General features: G+C 37.5%; 3 protein-coding genes across 3 annotated transcripts; 2 read left to right on the top strand and 1 right to left on the bottom strand.

The window, feature by feature from the left end:
- LOC18768804 (protein NRT1/ PTR FAMILY 4.4) lies at nucleotides 734-4,772 on the bottom strand. The gene is made up of 5 exons (XM_007201553.2): nucleotides 4,395-4,772; nucleotides 3,851-4,068; nucleotides 3,028-3,465; nucleotides 2,492-2,637; nucleotides 734-2,228 (listed from the first exon to the last, which is right to left on the bottom strand). The coding sequence occupies exons 1-5, from the start codon at nucleotides 4,519-4,521 to the stop codon at nucleotides 1,331-1,333; spliced, it is 1,827 nt and encodes a 608-aa protein (XP_007201615.1). The 5' UTR covers nucleotides 4,522-4,772; the 3' UTR covers nucleotides 734-1,330.
- On the top strand, nucleotides 14,503-16,322 carry LOC18768596 (GDSL esterase/lipase At1g71250). Its single transcript, XM_007200331.2, has 5 exons — nucleotides 14,503-14,814; nucleotides 14,903-15,030; nucleotides 15,229-15,471; nucleotides 15,570-15,819; nucleotides 15,912-16,322. The coding sequence occupies exons 1-5, from the start codon at nucleotides 14,523-14,525 to the stop codon at nucleotides 16,130-16,132; spliced, it is 1,134 nt and encodes a 377-aa protein (XP_007200393.2). The 5' UTR covers nucleotides 14,503-14,522; the 3' UTR covers nucleotides 16,133-16,322.
- On the top strand, nucleotides 16,803-18,603 carry LOC18768557 (DNA repair RAD52-like protein 1, mitochondrial). Its single transcript, XM_007200527.2, has 4 exons — nucleotides 16,803-17,190; nucleotides 17,292-17,329; nucleotides 17,422-17,516; nucleotides 18,049-18,603. The coding sequence occupies exons 1-4, from the start codon at nucleotides 16,904-16,906 to the stop codon at nucleotides 18,190-18,192; spliced, it is 564 nt and encodes a 187-aa protein (XP_007200589.1). The 5' UTR covers nucleotides 16,803-16,903; the 3' UTR covers nucleotides 18,193-18,603.

Here is a 19,239-nt window from a genome sequence, read left to right as displayed (position 1 = left end):
AAACTCGGGCTGAACTCCCCCTCGGGCCAGCCTAAGCTCGTGACCCCCACCTCCTATCAGGGCAAGCCTTTACTGCTGAAAACGTGATTTGGGCTCAAAACACCCCCAACCCGCCCCCTGACTTCTTCGCTGGAACTGCTCAAAGTGTAAATAGAACATGAAATGTCTTTGAATGCTTTGGAAATCGAAACTTTATTAGGAAAATGCTTATATATATATATATATATCTATATGTATGTATCATTCAGCCCTTATGTGGAATATTAATTTAGAGTATAACGGGACAGGAAAAAAAGTCAGTTGGTCACAGTTATTGGAGTCAAATACGAATCACCAGTCGCATGTCGGTAAACCCCTAGGCTGAATCTGAATCTGAATCAGCAGTTGGTAATCACTGCTAAGCTATCAATATCATCAGAGCGATGATGATCTACTCGCTTAACCCATGATTTACTCATAACATTTGGAGAGGGATAAGCAGTAAGTAAGCATGGGGGACAAGTTTGCTGGTAAAGATGGCTGCTCATGGGGACCCTTAGAGTCTTTAATGAAACATAAAAAGTTAAAATCATGTTGAAATACCACACTCCGACTCTCAAAGCCAGTAGTGGTAGGAAGATAATAATGCATTTCCAACACAAGACATGTACGAGACATGTTTCATTCTTAAGGTGAAAGTGATAGAGAAAGAGACAAGAGCACAGCAAACACATTATCCCTAGGACCCCAGAAAGAGTCAAAAGTGTTTTCCATTTTTAAGCTTATGAAAGTGCTTACAAGTTACAAGCAATAATAATATATACATATCTAACACATCCATCCATGAATATGCATGAGTTACATCACCATAGCTAGATTAGCTTTTCTTTTGTGGAAAAAAACCTCCTATTTAAACTAACCAAAGCATAAAGCAACAACCCCACCACTTACATCCTACTTTTTCCTCCCAAAAGAAACATTTAGACCCCTCCCTTCCCTTCACATGATCAACAGAAAGAAGCATTGAAGAAAAAGGTGGAGAGAAGTAGGAGGGTTCGTTGAACCTTGTGGTTGATGGATTTAGACCTATCTTCCTCACACATTCTTGGCAATGTCAATTCCAAGACTTGGCTGACTCTCTCTAGACTGGTCCGTCTTATATATATATATATATATATATATAAAAATATTAACAACCTAGCATGCACTAATTAAGGGTATCTATCTAGAGGTACCATTTACTTGAGGAGATTTGCCTTTTAATTTTGTACATATCTAAGAGCACTAATAAGCAAGAGAGGGGTCTAGCTAGGTCAAGAAAAAATTATAAGAGAGATGAAGGGGGTGAGCTTCAAGTTTTAATATTGTGAGCTTCAACATGCTTTGAAGGGTTGAAGTTATTGATTTCCAAGTCTTTTCCGTAGGACTGTTTTGGTGATGAAGGGAGTGATAAAGACGGGTTGTAAGAATACCAATTAGACCAGAAAAGGTAATTGAAGAAGTTGATGAGGCTGAGGGCAGCAAGCAACCAATAGAAACGGTCTAGCCTATCCCTGTTGAGATCATTGTCACTAAGCCAGCCTCCCCTTGAAGAAGTTGAGGTGAGCTTGTTCACCACAGAAACAAGGATGGAGCTCAAATAGAAGCCAAATGAGTATGAGCAGTATGTCATGGCAGTTAGAAAGGATTGCATCCCCTCCAATGACTGCTTGTAGAAGAACTCTATAAGTCCCACTGCGGTGAACATCTCCGAGAGGCCAAAGATGAGAAACTGGGGAGCAATCCAAAAGATAGAAAGCGGTTCGTTTGAAGACAAGGCCAAGTTTCTTCTCTTTTGCTCAATCAGTGCAGCCGAGACCATGGAAAAAGTAGCAATAAAGAGGCCAGTGCCAACTCTTTGCAAAGGCGAGATCCCAGAGTCCCTTCCAGTGAGTTTTCGAGCAGCAGGTACAAAGACAATTTCATAGAGAGGGACAACAAATATAAGCATAATGTAAGGGATGGCTTGAAGAGAAGCTGGGGGAATTTTGAAGCCTCTTGTGATCCTAGTGTTCATGGCAGTTGCTTGCTGGACTGAGAATGTCTGGAGTTGAGCTAAAATGGTGTTGAAGATGATGGTACAAGCAAAAATGGGCACCACAGAGATGATTATTTTCACTTGCTCCACCTGAGCCACGGTGCATAATCTCCAGGGACTTTCGTTCCTCTGAGTTCCATCTTCAATTTTGATGCATGCCTTGTCTAGGAATCTGCAGTTTGAGTAACCACAGTGAGTTAAGTACTCACTAGATAGAATAGAACCCATAAAATTAAGAAAAACAAACTTTTCCTATCAAAAGTGTGATAATGCTAATACATGTGTATTCACATGTAAAGAAGTTGACACTGACATTGACATTTCAAATTCAAACCTTTTTCTCCTTGATTAATATCAGATTCTGAGACAAAAAGAAAAGAATCCAACTCTAGTTTCATTCGTTGCTTTTAAATCATGCAAGCAAAGCAAACCCACCTGAACTTTTCAGTATGGAGGAGAGGGCTGATGTTAGGCGACATTGGAACGAAGAGGTGGTTTGGCACATTGTTTTGGTTTCCATGAAGCATTTCTGTATTGGAAGGACAGATTTGCTTTCTCTTTGTAAACGCAGCAACAAAGACCTGATGATCAACAGAAACATGAATAAATTAATTGAAGGATCGGAAAGAGACATTGATCATGCGCACTTTGATAATTATTTTAAGTATGGTCGGTCGGGGTAATTTCATAGGGGTGGGGTGCCAGGAATAACTAAAATATATAACAGCAAATTGAGCTACAAGAAAGTCTCTAAAACATTACAGAAACACACACCAAACACACTCATACACCAAACGAGAAAAAAACTTCCTTTACTGGAGTTGAATTAGCTTATAACTGACACAAAAGCTAGCATATAGCCTAAAGGCTCTTCAATTTCCAAAGACAAAAAGTAGAAAAAAGGAGAAAGGCATTTACAATAAAACTCTGTAGAGAAATAGATTAAAGGAGAAAGGCAAGTGAAAGCTTACCTGAGCAATTGGAGTGAAAATACTTCCGCGAGGGGGCTTGTTCCTGTAGAGAGGTGTACCAAAAGTCAAGCAAATTAATCCCATTGCCATGGCAGCTGCAGACACTCCAAAGCCAACATCCATTCCAGAGTGTGTTTGGACCCAAACAAGAACAGTCAATGCAATAAGTTCTCCGATGCAGAACGCGAAGTAGGCGCAATTGAAGTAAGATGATAACTTCTTGGATTGCTTGGAATCATCCCTCCTGAATTGGTCAGCCCCATGAGAGATTATGTTTGGTTTTAGACAACCACTTCCTAAGGCCACCAGATAAATTGCAGCAAAGAATATCAGAGCCTTGTACCCCTTTGCCTCAGGACAGTACTCATGGGACATAATCTTGCAAGGGGGTGGCCTTAATTCTGGGAGATGGGCTTGAACACAGAGTAACATAAAACCCTGCAAGCAATTTTACACCAAAAATTATTGCTAGGGAAATAGAAAAAAAAAAAGAAAAAGAAATCTAATTCTTATACTATTATTTCACACAGAATATGCCTTTTCCTCTTTGGGCTGCAAAACAATGGGCTGTTGTGTTGCTAGAAACCGTCATGTAAAACATACATCTCTTTTGTTGTGTATAGCAAATCAAATGACAAGAATCAGCCACTTTTGAAACTTTATTTAGTGTTACAGTAAGATTAGTTTTCAGAATTTAATAAGATAAACTAAGATTTCAGGAGAGACAGAGAATCTTGAATATGCAAATTGCAAGATAGTGCTTGAAATCATGATGATCAAAGATTGCGAGCAGTAAAAGCAAAAAAGAAAATATTCGACTTACAGACAACTCTACCAAGCCAAAGATGATCATGGTCCAGAAGCTCCCAAGATAGGAATCTGAGAGGTACCCACCAAAGAGGGAGAGGAGGAAGACTGTCCCTATAAAGTTTGTGACAATGTTCGCAGACTTTGACAGTGAAAAGTGCATCTCATTTAATACATAGGTAATCAGATTGTTCCCAACAGCAGCTATTGCCATCATCTCAAAACCTTGGAGACCTGCATAAATATATAATATATATAAATATAAATATATCATCCACCAACGATATAGAACATGTGTTATTTTATCATCTCTCTTTCTGTTATAAACCAGCAAGAATGCATGAGGTTTAGGGAACTCATTGTTGATTGCATCCATCTATTAAGTTCATGTATTACCATATTCACAGTTGATATATAGTAACAAATAGTAGTACATACATACTTAATGCGAAGAGGTGAGCAAAATAAGATATGCATTCAAGATCATATGAATATGGTGCAAAATATGAAATAAACAAACATGAGAGAGAGAGAGAGAGAGAGAGAGAGAAGAGAGAGACCAAGGACAAAAACAGCGGCCTTCATTCCACCGTGCTTGGTAGGCTTGCAGGGTCTGCCTCTCCAATCAACAGACATATCCTCCACCACAGCCTCAGCCTCAGACATGGAATCTCCTCTCAATTTCATTTTTGTCTCGTCAACTTTCTGTATCTCTTCTCTATAGACTGACTATACACTCTCTCTTCCTCTCTTTGTGTTATATATATGTATATTTTTGCTGACTTAATGGAAGTAGCTAGCTAGCTATATGTTTTTGTGAAATCAGAGGCCTTCACTTGCTTGCTTAAAACTTGTTTTGTGATTTTGAGACGAGCTCTAACAAGTGGGTTGGCCTCTCCTCATATTTATAGTGTCCATCAACCTACATTTCCTCGGGGCCGATCTTTTGGGTAGAGTAATTCGAATTTGGAGTCCTCGTGAAGTTGACTCGGCAGTAGTGGCATGCCCCATTTTGCTCAAAACTAAGTCAGCCCCCACAATCATATCATCTAATCACTTTCACTTGGTATATATGTATACATAAATTAATTTTATATAATCCAAGGCTACTCTTCCTCCTAATAAACCATCTACCGCCACGGCCACCACCACCGTATATATAAGAAGAGATCAGATTTGTGGCTCCGGGTACCATGGGCCGTAGTTTTCGGCAACACTAGTCACTCGTGAATCATGATCAATTGGTCATGGTCATTCTTCTCTCTCTAGTGGGCTGCCCCCTACCTAGTCATACACAGTGGACCATTACTTCCATTACTGCTATTATTCTCTCTCTCTCTCTCTCTCTCTCTCTAGTCCCTTCATTCATCATGTTTCAACAATACTATACTCCCTCTACTTTCCTTTTCTTGTTTTTTCTTGTTGCTAGTTAATTTTTGAATCAATCAAACACTGTCGCGTCTTTTTGCTGAATCAAATTTGGTCTCTAGCAATAGTTACATTTCTTAGTTATAATTTCAATATATATTCATCATGGTGATTTTTTTAACAAATCTGTTTTCAAAAGAATCAGACATGTGCCAAAGCTTATCTAGATATGATTGGCAGGATACTTGACCGAGATCACCACACCCGACATGTCAAACACTTTTGGTATCAAGAAAAAGGCTGTGTCCTCCCTCTGTGTGGTCTTGTGATTCATCTCATCTAGACAAAGTGACAGGCATAGTCAAAGTTATTAGACTCATCCTGCAAACTTTATGGTCAAGCTTATCTGATATCTAGACTAGATATGGATCTATGTCTATGGTAGCAGAGAAGCCATTAACCATTTGCCTATAGAGCCAGTCTATACTATATATATATATATATATATATATATATATGTGACCCTTTTCAAATTGCAGAAGCACTAAGGCACTGATTAAGATAATTAGGTATATATAAGATATGGTGCCGTGATGGGCCTTTTGCTGTATCCATTCATCCATCTTTTATGCTCGTCAAAGGCAGTGATCTCTCATGTCCCTAAAATGAGTACCAACTGTATTCCAAACGCTGGGCTCTCTCCTGCACTTTTAGCCAAAAGTCACCTAAAAACGTGGCAGAGAATTGTTGTTAAGGAAAGAGCTTCATTGACTTCCTCCGACTCTTGTGTATAGTTTAATACTACTAAAATATACAAAGTAATATTGGAGGAATGAGGAATCGAATATAAGATCTGGATAACAGTTTATGTTAGAGGAAGGAAGCGATGAGCTTGGTGTGGTTTGCATGATGAGTTTTGGAAATTAATAGATAGTGCCACATATTGGTAGGGTGTCACAGCTTTGCTTTATGCTTAAAACAGTATTTTTCTATTTAACCAATTGAATCAAGGTCTAAATGTTGTTAATTACTTTCTATTTTTTTATTGTTAGCGCTGATTCCATTTAGGGAAAGCATGTAGCAGATGTTAAACGGGCATTAAACCATGTACCTAATGCATTCAAAATTCAGACCATGTGTCTAACGGGCGATTTTAATTCCTTCACGAAAATTCTAATCATTTAATATTTGTATATGCACCCACCCTAAGGTTTCGGGTGGTGGTTTGAGAAACTGTTGATGTGACGGTGCCGGCGAGATCTGGGTTGCCGGAGTGAGTTTGCTTTGGGGCAAGTCTGTGGGGCTGCTGTACGACGATGGTGGGGATGGGTTGGCGATGAGAGAGGAAGGCAGAGGGGGAGAGAGAGAGAGAGAGTGGGGATTTTTAAAATCTTAAAGATTTTCACACATAGCATCAAAGTGGGTACCACACTTGCTACATCATCAATTTAACAGAAAATCTAATGGTGAAGTTGATGGATGACGTAATCTAGTTAAATTTAAAAACATTGGGTATCAAATTGATGAAATTGAAATTTCAGGGCCCATTTCAATACAGCACATGAACCTCGATGGAGTAAAATGTAGTTAGTCCTTTTTTTCCTTTCTTTTTTAAAGATTTATCTAAGAGCAATGTCTCTAACCAAGATACTCACTGGAAAGGAGATAGATGTCCTTTGTTATTAAAAAAAAAAAAAAAAAACCAGGAGTATCCTTTCTCACGTTATCATATAATATCCTTGTAAAAAATCAATCAAAGTTGTAAAGATGTTAAAGAGTTTATCGGGAGTTAGGCTATATCTCAATTGTCAATTAAGCGGCAATTATTATCACTTAATTGCAATGCGAAGATAAGATGCTCATTTTTTATTGGATGTACAACGACATCATTTTAATAAATAAAAAAATATAAGCACGAAAAGAAACACAAGTAGAGGACGGACGTTGTCTTGTTATATCAAAATATTGTGAGTCCAACGAACGGGTTAGAACTTAGAGTTTTTTTTTTTTTTTTTTTTCTATCGTAATCAATTTAAGTTCATTTAAACCCCAAAAAACGGAAAGCAAACAAACAGAGAAAACAAGGGTCGAAAAAGCCAAGAACAAACAAAACACCACAAATAAAGGGAAGATTAAACTAAAACCAATATAATCTTAGTATATTAATCTCCTCCATGACAAATTCAAAATAAAATACAACACAAAATCACTGTCACCACAAAGGGGAGAATGGCAACATCATGGCCACAAAGATCTTGTGGTATATAGATAGGGCAATTATAGTGGGAGAGTGCGTGGATTGTGTCACAACAGTTGGGGTTGAAATTCATGATCCTAAGCTAGCCAATTAGAAGATACTTGGCAATTGGTATCAAAGATATGGAGGGAACAATTATATATATAAAATATGAGTTGGTTGTTTGCCGGACACAAGACTCATAGATGAAAAATGAAAGTGGCAAACATTGAATTTCTGGTGTACCCGTAAACATCGGCTTTGGCGGCCCTTAAACTCGCAATTGTGATTTGACAACAAGTAGCCAGCTAGGAATCATATATTACATAACAAAACTGTTAACGAAAGTGAAAATAGAGAGAGAATTAAGAAGAAGATGAACCTTTCTGTATTATTTCTCAGATTACACTACAATACAGAGAGTTAATATTTATAAGGCTTTAACTGATTACAACAGCTTACTAACTAATTCTAACATCAGTCAATAACCAAGTGACACTTGTCACAATCCTAGCTCTACATACTCTAACATCCCCCCGCAAGATCATGGGTGGAGAATCCAACCATGAGATTGGAACAATGCTTAAACCAAAGAAGCAGAAAAAGCATTGAATGTTGCTATAGTTGAAGTAGAGCAGGCTTTTTTTTTTTTTTTTTTTTTTTTTTTCCGTTGTGTTTGGAGCACCAATCTAAAGCTTGAGACATAAGAGTACTCATGTGAAGCATAACGCAGCAAAGTTAGCCAAATTGACACATATGAAAAAAAAAAAAAAAAAAGCTAAACCTTCCACTGATCCAAAGAAAGTAGAGGAACCACATACAACTCAAATACACCCCATCAAACTTTGGTAACTGATTAACAAGTAATATTAGAGGCATAATACATGCTCCATCAACTCTTCCAGTCAACGAATTTCGCAACCTTATTGACAACAAATGATTAACTACATGCCTATGAGATTTACCAACTGATTCACTATATAAACCATCAAGTATCCCAAATCTGCCAAATAATTGCATCCTCAATAAGCAAGTCAAATCAATTATGTAATCAGACCCCCACATATAGAAAAAGATAGAATAAGAGAAGAGGGAAATTCTTTGTTCCCTGAAAATTTAAAGAAAGGAGATAGAAAGAAAGAAGAAATGAGAAATCCATTTGTTCCCTAATCAGAGAGATTGTAGAAAGGGCATAGAAAAGAGAAAGAATTGGGAAATTCTGTTGTACCCTTAGAGATTGTAGAAAGGAGATAGGAAAGAGGAAGAATTGAGAAATTCTTTTGTTGCCTTAAATATTGGAGAAAAGAGATAGAAGAGAATGAGAAATGGGAAATTCTTTGTCCCCTGAGATAAGAAGAGTGAGAAGAGAATTGTGATAGAACCATGTAAAGGATTGATTGATTGAAGATTTTCTTGTTCTCCAAAGAAGTGGGATTGATGAGTCAAGAATAGAGGTATTGAGATTTTGGATGCACTAGAAAATTGACAAAGCAAATAACAAATGAACCATCAATATTTGGTCCATGGTGATGTATTCAAGAACATGAAGGTGATGTTAGAGCAAGAACAAGGAGCAGCTAAAATAACTATCAAAGGTGGATAGAAATCTTGAATCTTTGAACATATTATTTCTCTAATTATTGAAATCAGAGAGATAGAGGATGAACAATAGACATACCAAAAGAACATCCATAGGATCCAAATAGCAGGAATGCAACTAATAATCTGAAATCCACCATAGTTGAGGAAATAGAACCTCCATAGGCAAACATGGAATTGAAGTTAGGAAGGCAAATCAATCGCAAATCAATGGAGAATTACGAGAAGCAGATATGAATTTGTAAATCCCCAATTCGAAGGCTTGAAATCAGCAATCTCATATAAAAGCCCCAAAATTGACTAGCAATCGATCAAGAACATTGGAAATTCCCAAAACAGCGACAAAACCCTATTGAGACGTACTCGAATCAAATATGAGAATGAAAAACCCCAACAGTGAGCTGAATAGAAACCCAAACCTTGATTCAATTTGATGAAATTGAGAATCCAAGAATGATATGGAAGAAGCAGATATTGATGTCACTTTCCGTGGAGGTCCAGAAAAAAATGTCAAGGCATAGGAAGCGGAAGCAGAAGAACTCAAGATTGATCCATGGCTCTTGATACCATGTTAACGAAAGTGAAAATAGAGAGAGAATTAACAAGAAGATGAACCTTCTGTATTATTTCTCAGATTACATTACAATACAGATAGTTAAGCTGTATAAGGCTCTAACTGATTACAATAGCTTACTCACTAATTCTAACATCAGTCAATGACCAAGTGACACTTGTCACAATCCTAGCTCTACATACTCTAACAAAAACCCATAACATAACAAAGTCATTGAATGAATGAAATGAAATGCACACAACACAAGACAAGACAAATAGACACACAATTGATACTTGATATCAAATAGTTCTCACTTTCCTGCCCTTTGTTCATCTGTTTTACTATTTCCTTTTCTTTCTTGCTTTTCTTTTCCTCTTTTCTAAATTGACGCATAAATTGTTTGCTGAATATCCCATTAACAATCCCATTCATCTAGCGATTTTTATTTGATAAGTCCCTTTAGGCCCCATTTGATAAGCTATATTGGACTGGATTGGATATATTACACTTGATTGGTTAGAATATGACTGGATTTAAAGCAGTTATTGGTGCAATAAACACCAAGTTGAGATTGTAGGACTGGAACAAAAATAGCAAAATTATAAATAAAAAATTAAAATAATGAATACAATTATCAAAAATGCAATTTGACTAATCTACCAGCAAGAATTGCAAGTCCCCCATAAGATCTCAAGAACAAATCAGATCAGATCAGCAAGAATTGCAAGGCTCCTCCTTCAAATCAAATCTCAAGTTTGGTCGGATCGACTTGAAGATGCGACGATCTACGTGACGTTGATGAGATAGGAGTGGTTGTGAAACGACGTTGTCGTGTCGACCTGAAGATATGGCAGAGAGAGAGAGAGAGAGAGGGGAGAAGAGAGAAGGCAGCAAACCAAACTAGAGCAAGTCGTGAATCAAAGAAGGAGGCGTGCTTGCAAGACGAGTTGACTGGCTTGACATGGATTCTAGAGCCCTTGATATTATGGATTGGTGTCCAATAACCACATCCAGTCCATGACACATTATAAGCCCACCAAACAGTGGCTAGGACCCATGTCCATTTTAATTGACAAAATCCCATCCAGTCCAGCCCACCAAATAGGGCCTTAGTTGACTGCCTTGAGATTGAACTTTACTGGCAACAAATCAAATGCATACGTATTAAATACCAGTTAATCTATTTAAGGAGAAAAATTATAACGGGGATGACACTATTTTGCTACCTTTGACCAATAATGTTATCCTACATGGAAGTATTATCACGCGTGTCATGTTGTTATTGGCTGAGATAGCAAAATAATGATATCCTCATTTTATGGAAGTCTTTCTCCTATTTAAGGGTATTTATCACAAGTGGTCCCTGAATTTTTTAAAAGTCCTTATTTTAATCCTTAGACTCTCAATTCAATTAATATGGTCATTCATCTTTTAGCCTACGCATTAAGTTGGTCAATGATATTGTATTCCGACAAAACTTGTAGCAAAATTGGTCACGTGTCATCACGTGACCAACTTTAAAGGGATATTGAAGTTTTTGCTTAATAAGGACATATTCTCTTTGGTTAGGGTTTATATATATTTGGGATCCAACAAGGAATACATGAGCTTTACTTTGTGTAATGGGTGGATAGATTGTACCTTGACTTTTCAATTGAACATTTTGGCGAGAGAATTTTACCATCTACAATTGTTCTAGTGATAAGCATTAATCTAATCTTACTTTGTAAATAATCTCCCCTTTTATAAACTTGTGGAAGAAGTATCATATTAATGATAAATAATCAAGTGCAAGAGAACATTAAAGCCTCACCATTTACAAGTAAGTGCTCGGTTGACATATTGCTTGGAGCCAAACGAATTCATGATTACCCATTTGTTACCTCATGTCAACTCTCTCTTGAATTTTGAATGGTGCATTTGACATTCGTAGTCTTGAAATTCAAAACTCCACTTCAATCAATATGCTATGTATATATGCACACATAATTAATTAATTGACAAGAAAAAGAAAATATACAAACTAATTATATAGTCATTGTCAAATATTTTAGACAACCGACCAAGTCACCAAATCTCTCTAAAACTACTTTTATACATACTAATCTAATTCTTTTTAGAAATTAATTTCCTTGATCGTCAAGGAAAGGGGTCAAAAGAGGTAGAATTAAGAGTTAGTGGGGTCAAAAGGAACTAGCTATAGTATAAGTAGGTGGTTGATCACCCTACCCCAAGGGCTTTCATCTTCCATACCTTTTCTTAATTGCATTGTTCTTAGACTTTTTGTAAGCAGAACTAAAGAAAGGTGAATGATATATATATATAGGCCTTTAGACTTTTTGTCAGAAGCATAGAGTGTAAGTATCATTGCATTTTCCTCCCATTGTTGATGTGCTTTAATTAACTATTTAACTATATTAACCCTCTTGCTACTTGCTAGTGATTATTGTTTAGCAACACATAAGGGGTCCCCTTGGATCGCTTAGGATACGCCACATGGCATTCTTTTGGACAACCAGCCATCAACATTTTTTGGTTTGTGTCGGCATAAGAAATGCTTGTGAGTGGGAGACAACAAAAGTTCCCTGCTTTACTTCCATCTTCTAATTCAGAAACGGCAAGGGAAAAAGGATGAGCAATTGAGTTTCTCCCGTAACAAATTGAAGATTTGATCTTCTATATTTTTCTTTTCTTTTGGTGTCATCATTATGTAAGTTTTGGGGTAGGAAGAAGTTATGCCAGTTGATTAGAGCAGTGTGTTCTATCTTGTTAGGTTATAAAGCAATGATCGAAATTGTTCTGTTTTTAGGTTCAATTTCAAGGATTTTCTATGCATAACTAGCATCTAGTTTAGTGCTATTTCTCCAAATATGATCTTCAAGTTCTTTTTTTTTTTTTTTTGGTTGAGAAATTCTATGATTGTATTCATAATTTAGCCAAAAAAGTCACTAGCCACAAAGGGTAATAAAAACTAGCCACAAAAAGGTCATTATAATAACAGAGTGGTTTAATATCAAAATTAAGACAATATGGTGTGTCTCCACTAACGATCAAGCATGATCGAAGAAACTCTGGTATAGGCATCTCAACTAAGATTGCAAACTTAGAATAATAAAAAAGAGATAAAGCTTGAAAAAACCAAGTCATAACAATACAAATAAAACTCTCACAAAGGAGAGATGAAAAGCTTTCACAAAGAAGAGATGAAAAACTCTCACAAAAGGAGAGGTGAAAACTACACATAGAACCCAAAAAGTCTCTGCAACTTATTCCAAACATAAAGAAATTGCAAAAAAGATTGTGGTGGAGATCCGATGCCGAAATGCAGGTGAAGATCCGACGCTGAGCCGCAGCCGCCTATAATGGTTGGATGAAAATCATAACAAAACTAAGACAAATAGGGAAAACCCTTTGTCTCTGGAAATTGGGGAAGAGGTGAAAGGAGGAAGAGAAGAGGGGAGAGGGGGGAAGAACAATGGCTTCCTCCCCCCTCAAAGTGGAAAAGGCTCTAAGAGTATTTTTTGGGAGAAAGGGGACTAGGATTTTTGGGACAATGAAAGGGGGCTGATCTTCAAGTTCTAATTGCCTTTGTAAAAATAAAATAAAAAGTTAAATAAATAAAATAGAGAGCACCAAAAGGAAAACGCGGATTAGACCTAGCCAGTGGTGGACCTGTGCAGGCGCAAGGGAGTGCACCTGCACCTCCGGTCTCCAAAAAACTCCATAAAAGCTGCAGAAGTTGCATCTCTACTCATGCACGGAAGCTGTTCGATGAAATGCACAAGTGAATTGCGCTGCTGTGCGCTGCTCTTGAATGAAATGATGGAGGATGGGGTGGAGCCCAACGCATTTACTTACTCATCCGCTTTGAAAGCATGCGCCCAGCTGGAAACCGTTCTGCACAGGAAATTGATTCACTCCTCTGCAAATAAAAGTCCTGTCATGTCTAATGTTTTTGTGGGTAGCGCTTTGATTCCTATGTATGCAAAATGTGGTATGTAATGGAGGCATTTCAAGTTTTTGACAGCATGCCAGAATGGAATTTGGTTTCTTGGAAGGCTATGATAGTGGGTTATGCAAAGAATGGTCTCTGCCAGGAGGCTATGAAGCTCATGTATCGGATGTGAATAGAGGGTTTTGAGGTGTATAATTACATCCTTGCCACTATTTTTACTGCAGGTGGAGACCTCCTTTTTTTTCTTCCTAAAAGGCCAAAGATAAAAAAACAAAAAAGAAGGGGAAATTGTTGGGCCATTCGTGGGCTTCTAAAGGGCTGTTATAATTCGTACCTAATTGGGTTTTAATTAGAACTTCTCTTTATTCAATTGGGTTTTGAGAATTCCTTATTTAAGTGGGATTGAGAATTCTCTTTATAAAAAAACCAATTTAACATCGTCCAAAGAGTGTGTGCATCACAAGAGTCCTGCGTTTTTTTTTTTTTTGAGCTTTTAGCTTTTAAGAATTGCACCTCCGTTGAAAAATTCCTAAGTCCGCCGCTGAACCTAGCTATACCTTTTGAATTATAGATGTAAATAATTTGACAGTTCCAAAATCGTTAATCTAAGATACCGATTTCACATTTGATGGGCGATGAGTACGAGTTATAACTTACAACACATGAATCTCACGTAACAAGGGATAAAAACATGTGAATGTCTGTCTGTGGTATGACCTCATTTGATAACATGCAAAGAAGCAAGAGAGATAGAGGAACCAGATCCCAGAAAGAAGATAAAAGGCAATACGGACGACAAAAAGACAACCCCAAAAGGCATCCAAAAGCACGTTTTATGGCTTTGCAAATTTGGAAATGCTTGCGTTACATGTCATATTTAGCCGTTTCGTCAAAACGGAATGGATATATATAATCAAGTCACCTCTCTATCCTTTCCCACCTTAATCTGTGTTGTTGAAGTGAGGAGGAATAATATGGGTGGTAAGAAGAGGATTTGTGATGAAGGGGAAGGGGTGTGGTTGGGCAGTAGTGGGGTGGTGCTGATCATGATGATTTTAGTGGTGCAGTGCTCAACAAGTATTGGGTCAGTGTCAGCAGCAGCGCAGGTTCCAGCAATGTTTATTTTTGGGGACTCATTGATTGATGTTGGCAACAACAACTACCTTAGCTCCCTTGCAAAATCCAATTATTATCCTTATGGCTGCGATTTCAGGGCAGGCCCTACTGGCAGATTCTCTAATGGAAGAACTGTTGTTGATATGCTTGGTTGGTACCTACAGGCTACAGCTACACCCTACACACATGTATAATTAATATTAATTCATTCTCTCATGAGTAATTAATTAATTTGCAGGAAATTTGCTGGGTCTTCCATATGTTCCACCCTTTGCAGATCCTAATACAAAAGGAACCAAAATACTTGGGGGAGTAAATTATGCTTCCGCAGCTGCTGGCATACTTGATGAGACAGGCCAACACTTTGTACGAACTTAAATCCACACTTGTCACATGTTTACACATATATCTACACATACTTGTGAAATCTATAGACCATTGATTCAGTTCATCTTGTTAAAATTATACACGATCTAAATTTATAGTCTGACAATACAAACATTTATCTGACAATATATACAAGTGTGACATATATATGATCCACACACATGAATGAATTCACAGGGACAGCGGTATAGCCTTAGCCAGCAAGTGCTGAATTTTGAGAGCACCTTGGATCAGTTAAGACCGATGATGAGTGGAGCCAACATGACCCAGTACTTGGCTAAGTCCATAGCAGTTTTGGAGTTTGGAAGCAATGACTACATCAACAACTACCTCTTGCCTTCCCTCTATTCTTCCAGCTACATTTACACTCCTCCTGCCTTTGCCAACCTTCTCCTTAATCGCTATACTCAACAGATTCTGGTACTAGATCTAGACTCCTTGTTTGGTTATTCAAATCTTTTTTTTGTTTTCAACATCTGTCGTTCATTAGATTTGAAATTAATATTGTTATGTTGTAGGCGTTGCATAGCGTTGGATTAAAGAAGTTTGTGCTAGCAGGAATTGGGCCATTGGGGTGCATCCCTAACCAAAGAGCCTTAGCCCAGCCCGGAAGGTGTGTGGATTATGTGAATCAGATCCTTGGTAGCTTCAATGAAGGGCTTAGATCACTGGCCAACCAACTCAACACCAACCATCCTGGAGCCATCTTTGTCTATGCCAATACTTATGCTGCCTTTGGTGACATGCTTAACAATCCTGCCCTTTATGGTAACAACAACTATTTATAATTTTCGTTTTAGTGACACTAAGGATGCATTTAAAAGTATATAATACATGACATTGGCAATTTGGCATGGTAGGGTTCAGTGTGATTGATAGAGGGTGCTGTGGAATTGGGAGGGACAGAGGGCAGATAACATGTCTTCCATATTCGGTTCCATGCGCAAATAGAAATCAGTACATTTTTTGGGATGCCTACCACCCAACTGAAGCTGCAAATGCCGTCCTTGCTTGGCGGGCTTTCAACGGCCCACCCTCTGATTGCTATCCAATCAACGTCCAACAAATGGCTCTCATCTGATCACCATACTTTTCGTTTTTCCTTCTAAACCCTTTGTTTAGATTGATGTTTTCCAATCTAAGATAAGAATCAGATGCCACTTGAGCATCGTTATTGCTGTCTTATAAGTATGATTTGTTTGAATTGAACCCAAAATTCAATCACTAAGTTCCCATTTCTTCTAAATAAAATTTTCAAGTTCATTTCACCGGTAAATTATATGAAGATCTAATTATGTTTTATACCTTTAGGTTTTAGGTGAGTTTACCGTGAGGTTGTGAGATCGTTTGGGAACGATTCTAAATATGTCAAAATCACTTATGGGAAGAAGCACCTCCCACATACTTATCCAGAAAATCACTAAGTGATTTTAAGTGATTCTAGAGAGAAGTACATCTCATGTAATTCTCCATAAAAGTGATTATTTGCCTCTCTAAAATCAATCCCAAATGAATCCTCAATTTAAGTCGTCTATCAATTTGACCATTTAATCTTCCATTAAATTGGTATTGTGACACTTACATTTTTCATATTATGTGTGAACAAAAAATAATAATAATTCAATTTTTTCTAAAAGAAAAAAAAAAAAAAATCTGTCCTTAGGAGGTTTTAGGGATTGAAGTGAAAGACGACCCCAAAATTTAGGGAAATAGTATTAATTTGTTGTCAAATATTTGGCAAGTCAAGTGACACTGTGCCGTTAAGTTAAAAAAGAAAGAGAGCGACAGGGCCGAGAGGGTTTCGCTGCCGTTGTTTGTTTTTGGGTTTTGTGCTTCCTTTGGGGAGAAAGGAATGGCGCAATCAGTCACTTCTAAATCCTCTATGTTGAGATCGCTGTGTGTAGCTGTGGGTGAAGGGTCACCGTGGCGGCGTTCCTACGCCAAGTTGGCCTCTTCTTCTAATGCAGAAGGGCGGATGGAGAAACAAGCAGAAGAAGAGGGAGGAGACGACGGCTTCGCAGTGAGCTCGGGAATCAGCAGACCCCTCTCTGAAATCCTCAAGCAACTCAACAAGAAAGTCCCTGATTCCCTCGTCAAAACCCGCTCTGAAAGTGGCTTTACCTCCAAATACATCCCCTGGTATTACTTACTCTAATATCATATAATCTTGTTTTAATTTCAAAATCCTTGTGACAGAAAAACAAAACAAGTCTGAATCTTGCCTGATATTTTCATTTCAGGCACATTGTTAATCGGATTATGAACTTGCATGCTCCAGGTAGGCACCACCACCACCACCACCACAGGCTTCATATTCCCAAATGACTTCCAATTTTTCATTTTTTTTTATTGCACATGTTTTATTTGTAGAATGGTCCGGTGAGGTTCGCAGCATCACTTACTCTGCTGATGCCAAGTCTGTATCTGTTGTTTATCGTGTCACGCTCTATGGCACTGATGCTGAGGTACAACAATGTTCATATTTCCATTTATTTTCCTCTAACCTTTTAATTTTCATAGTGTTGGAAATTATAAGTTCACAACTGTCTAAGCAATCTAGATATTCCATTACATGTACTTTGCATATGTATCTTCTATCTAAAAATGAATGAATGGGATGCCATGAACTATCTTTTCTTTTCAGTGAATTTAGAATTCAGTTGTTTAGTAGTATATTCTGTGATCTTGGTGTTCATCAGAAAACTTATACAACTGTTATTTTATTTTTAATCTTCTCTCCTGTGTGATCTATGTGTTGGATGGGATAGTTGCATATGTCCCTGTCTTCTTTATGCGCTAAGATATATTCAATAAAAAACTGGGATGTATGTTCTACTAGTTGAAGCCAGGACTCCAGGCACTTCCACAGGTTTCGTAAATTAAGAAATTTGTGGTAGCTCCTTTAAATGAGCTTCAGAAATGTTGAAAAACAAAAAAGAAGAGAAAAAGATCGTATCTGACTTGTTTTCCCAACTATGTGCTACTTGTTTCTGCCAGATCTTTAGGGAGTCGACCGGCACTGCTTCAGTAGATGACACAAGTTTTGGGGATCCTGTACAGAAGGCAGAAGCAATGGCATTTCGTCGTGCTTGTGCACGTTTTGGTCTTGGGCTTCATCTTTATCACGAGGATTTGTCCTAGTTGCACATAGTGCTTGTGCTATGAAGTAGAGGCTTCTCTGCACTTTTTGGTGTTATTTTTGTTTTTGTGTTGGTAGAGTTCGAAACGGATGCGACCCTGTCATACTCGAAACGCGAAAGTAAGGAGTGACTTATACTCATCTTATTTGGACTCCCCAAACAATGTAAACATGACACTTAAAAAATCAATATCTGGGATGCTTAGCTTTCTGTTTCTCTTTCTTTATTCAACCTTCTTATGTCTCTAACTAGAACTCTACTTAAGGTGAGTTGATCATACGGATTAAGGTGGTTCCACTTAGATGTCTTGGCTCTCTTCTCATATGGCTAGGAGAATTAAGAGAACCAAGACCTTTAAGCGAACTAAGTGGACTTTTTGTTAGAGAAAATGAAAAGCTAAAGGTTTGAGGTTTGAGGTTTGAGGTTTTTTCTTTGAAGAATATGTTTACATTGTTGAAATAAAGAAAAAGTAATTGGCATGAGTTTAAGCAAGATAAGTTGAAGTGACACCTTCTTAGGTACGCAACTCTTTCGGGAAATCGGGTTGTGACTGACATTCAAGCATTAGTCCCTGAAAGTAAGCTAGGAGGTGAAAAAGTTGTATTTTGGTTTTTATTTTTTATTTTTTATTTTATCTCAAGTTATATTTAGCATAGTCCTCTGTTCACTTTTCTATTGCTCATGGAGGATTTACTTGTTGAAAAAGAAAAGGTTGTCTAGCTTATCTGATGGGCCTGCAAATCAGTGTTCCTGACTAAGGGTTAATTGACATTTGTGGCTAGGCCCAAACCAGTTGTGGTGTAATTTGTTTGTGAGTAATGCTACTTTTACCATATTCTCATGCCATCTTATGCTACTTTTTCTTGCTGCATTAATTAAAATTTGTTAATAAATTATAAAAGAAAAGAGAATATTAAATTAAATTAATTTTCATTGATATGGATGTTTATCTTATCTGTCACATAAGATAGTATGAGAATATGATAAAAATAGCATTATTCTTTGTTTATTCAACTCAAAAAATGCAGATGTAATGTAACAACAACCC

This window comes from Prunus persica, chromosome G8, assembly GCF_000346465.2.
Source record: "Prunus persica cultivar Lovell chromosome G8, Prunus_persica_NCBIv2, whole genome shotgun sequence".
In the NCBI taxonomy this organism is placed as follows: Eukaryota; Viridiplantae; Streptophyta; class Magnoliopsida; order Rosales; family Rosaceae; genus Prunus; species Prunus persica.
The sequence above is the reverse complement of the archived record's forward strand: the minus strand, read 5'-3'. Positions and strand labels throughout refer to the sequence as shown.

Coding starts and splice junctions, on each gene's coding strand:
- LOC18768557 (XM_007200527.2), top strand. CDS start 16,904: ATGGCGCAATCAGTCACTTCTAAATCCTCTATGTTGAGATCGCTGTGT. Junction 17,191..17,291: donor ACCTCCAAATACATCCCCTG/GTATTACTTACT, acceptor TTTTCATTTCAG/GCACATTGTTAATCGGATTA. Junction 17,330..17,421: donor TATGAACTTGCATGCTCCAG/GTAGGCACCACC, acceptor TTTTATTTGTAG/AATGGTCCGGTGAGGTTCGC.
- LOC18768804 (XM_007201553.2), bottom strand. CDS start 4,521: ATGAAATTGAGAGGAGATTCCATGTCTGAGGCTGAGGCTGTGGTGGAG. Junction 2,638..3,027: donor TTTTCACTCCAATTGCTCAG/GTAAGCTTTCAC, acceptor GTTGATCATCAG/GTCTTTGTTGCTGCGTTTAC. Junction 2,229..2,491: donor CTCCATACTGAAAAGTTCAG/GTGGGTTTGCTT, acceptor CTCAAACTGCAG/ATTCCTAGACAAGGCATGCA.
- LOC18768596 (XM_007200331.2), top strand. CDS start 14,523: ATGGGTGGTAAGAAGAGGATTTGTGATGAAGGGGAAGGGGTGTGGTTG. Junction 14,815..14,902: donor AACTGTTGTTGATATGCTTG/GTTGGTACCTAC, acceptor ATTAATTTGCAG/GAAATTTGCTGGGTCTTCCA. Junction 15,031..15,228: donor ATGAGACAGGCCAACACTTT/GTACGAACTTAA, acceptor ATGAATTCACAG/GGACAGCGGTATAGCCTTAG.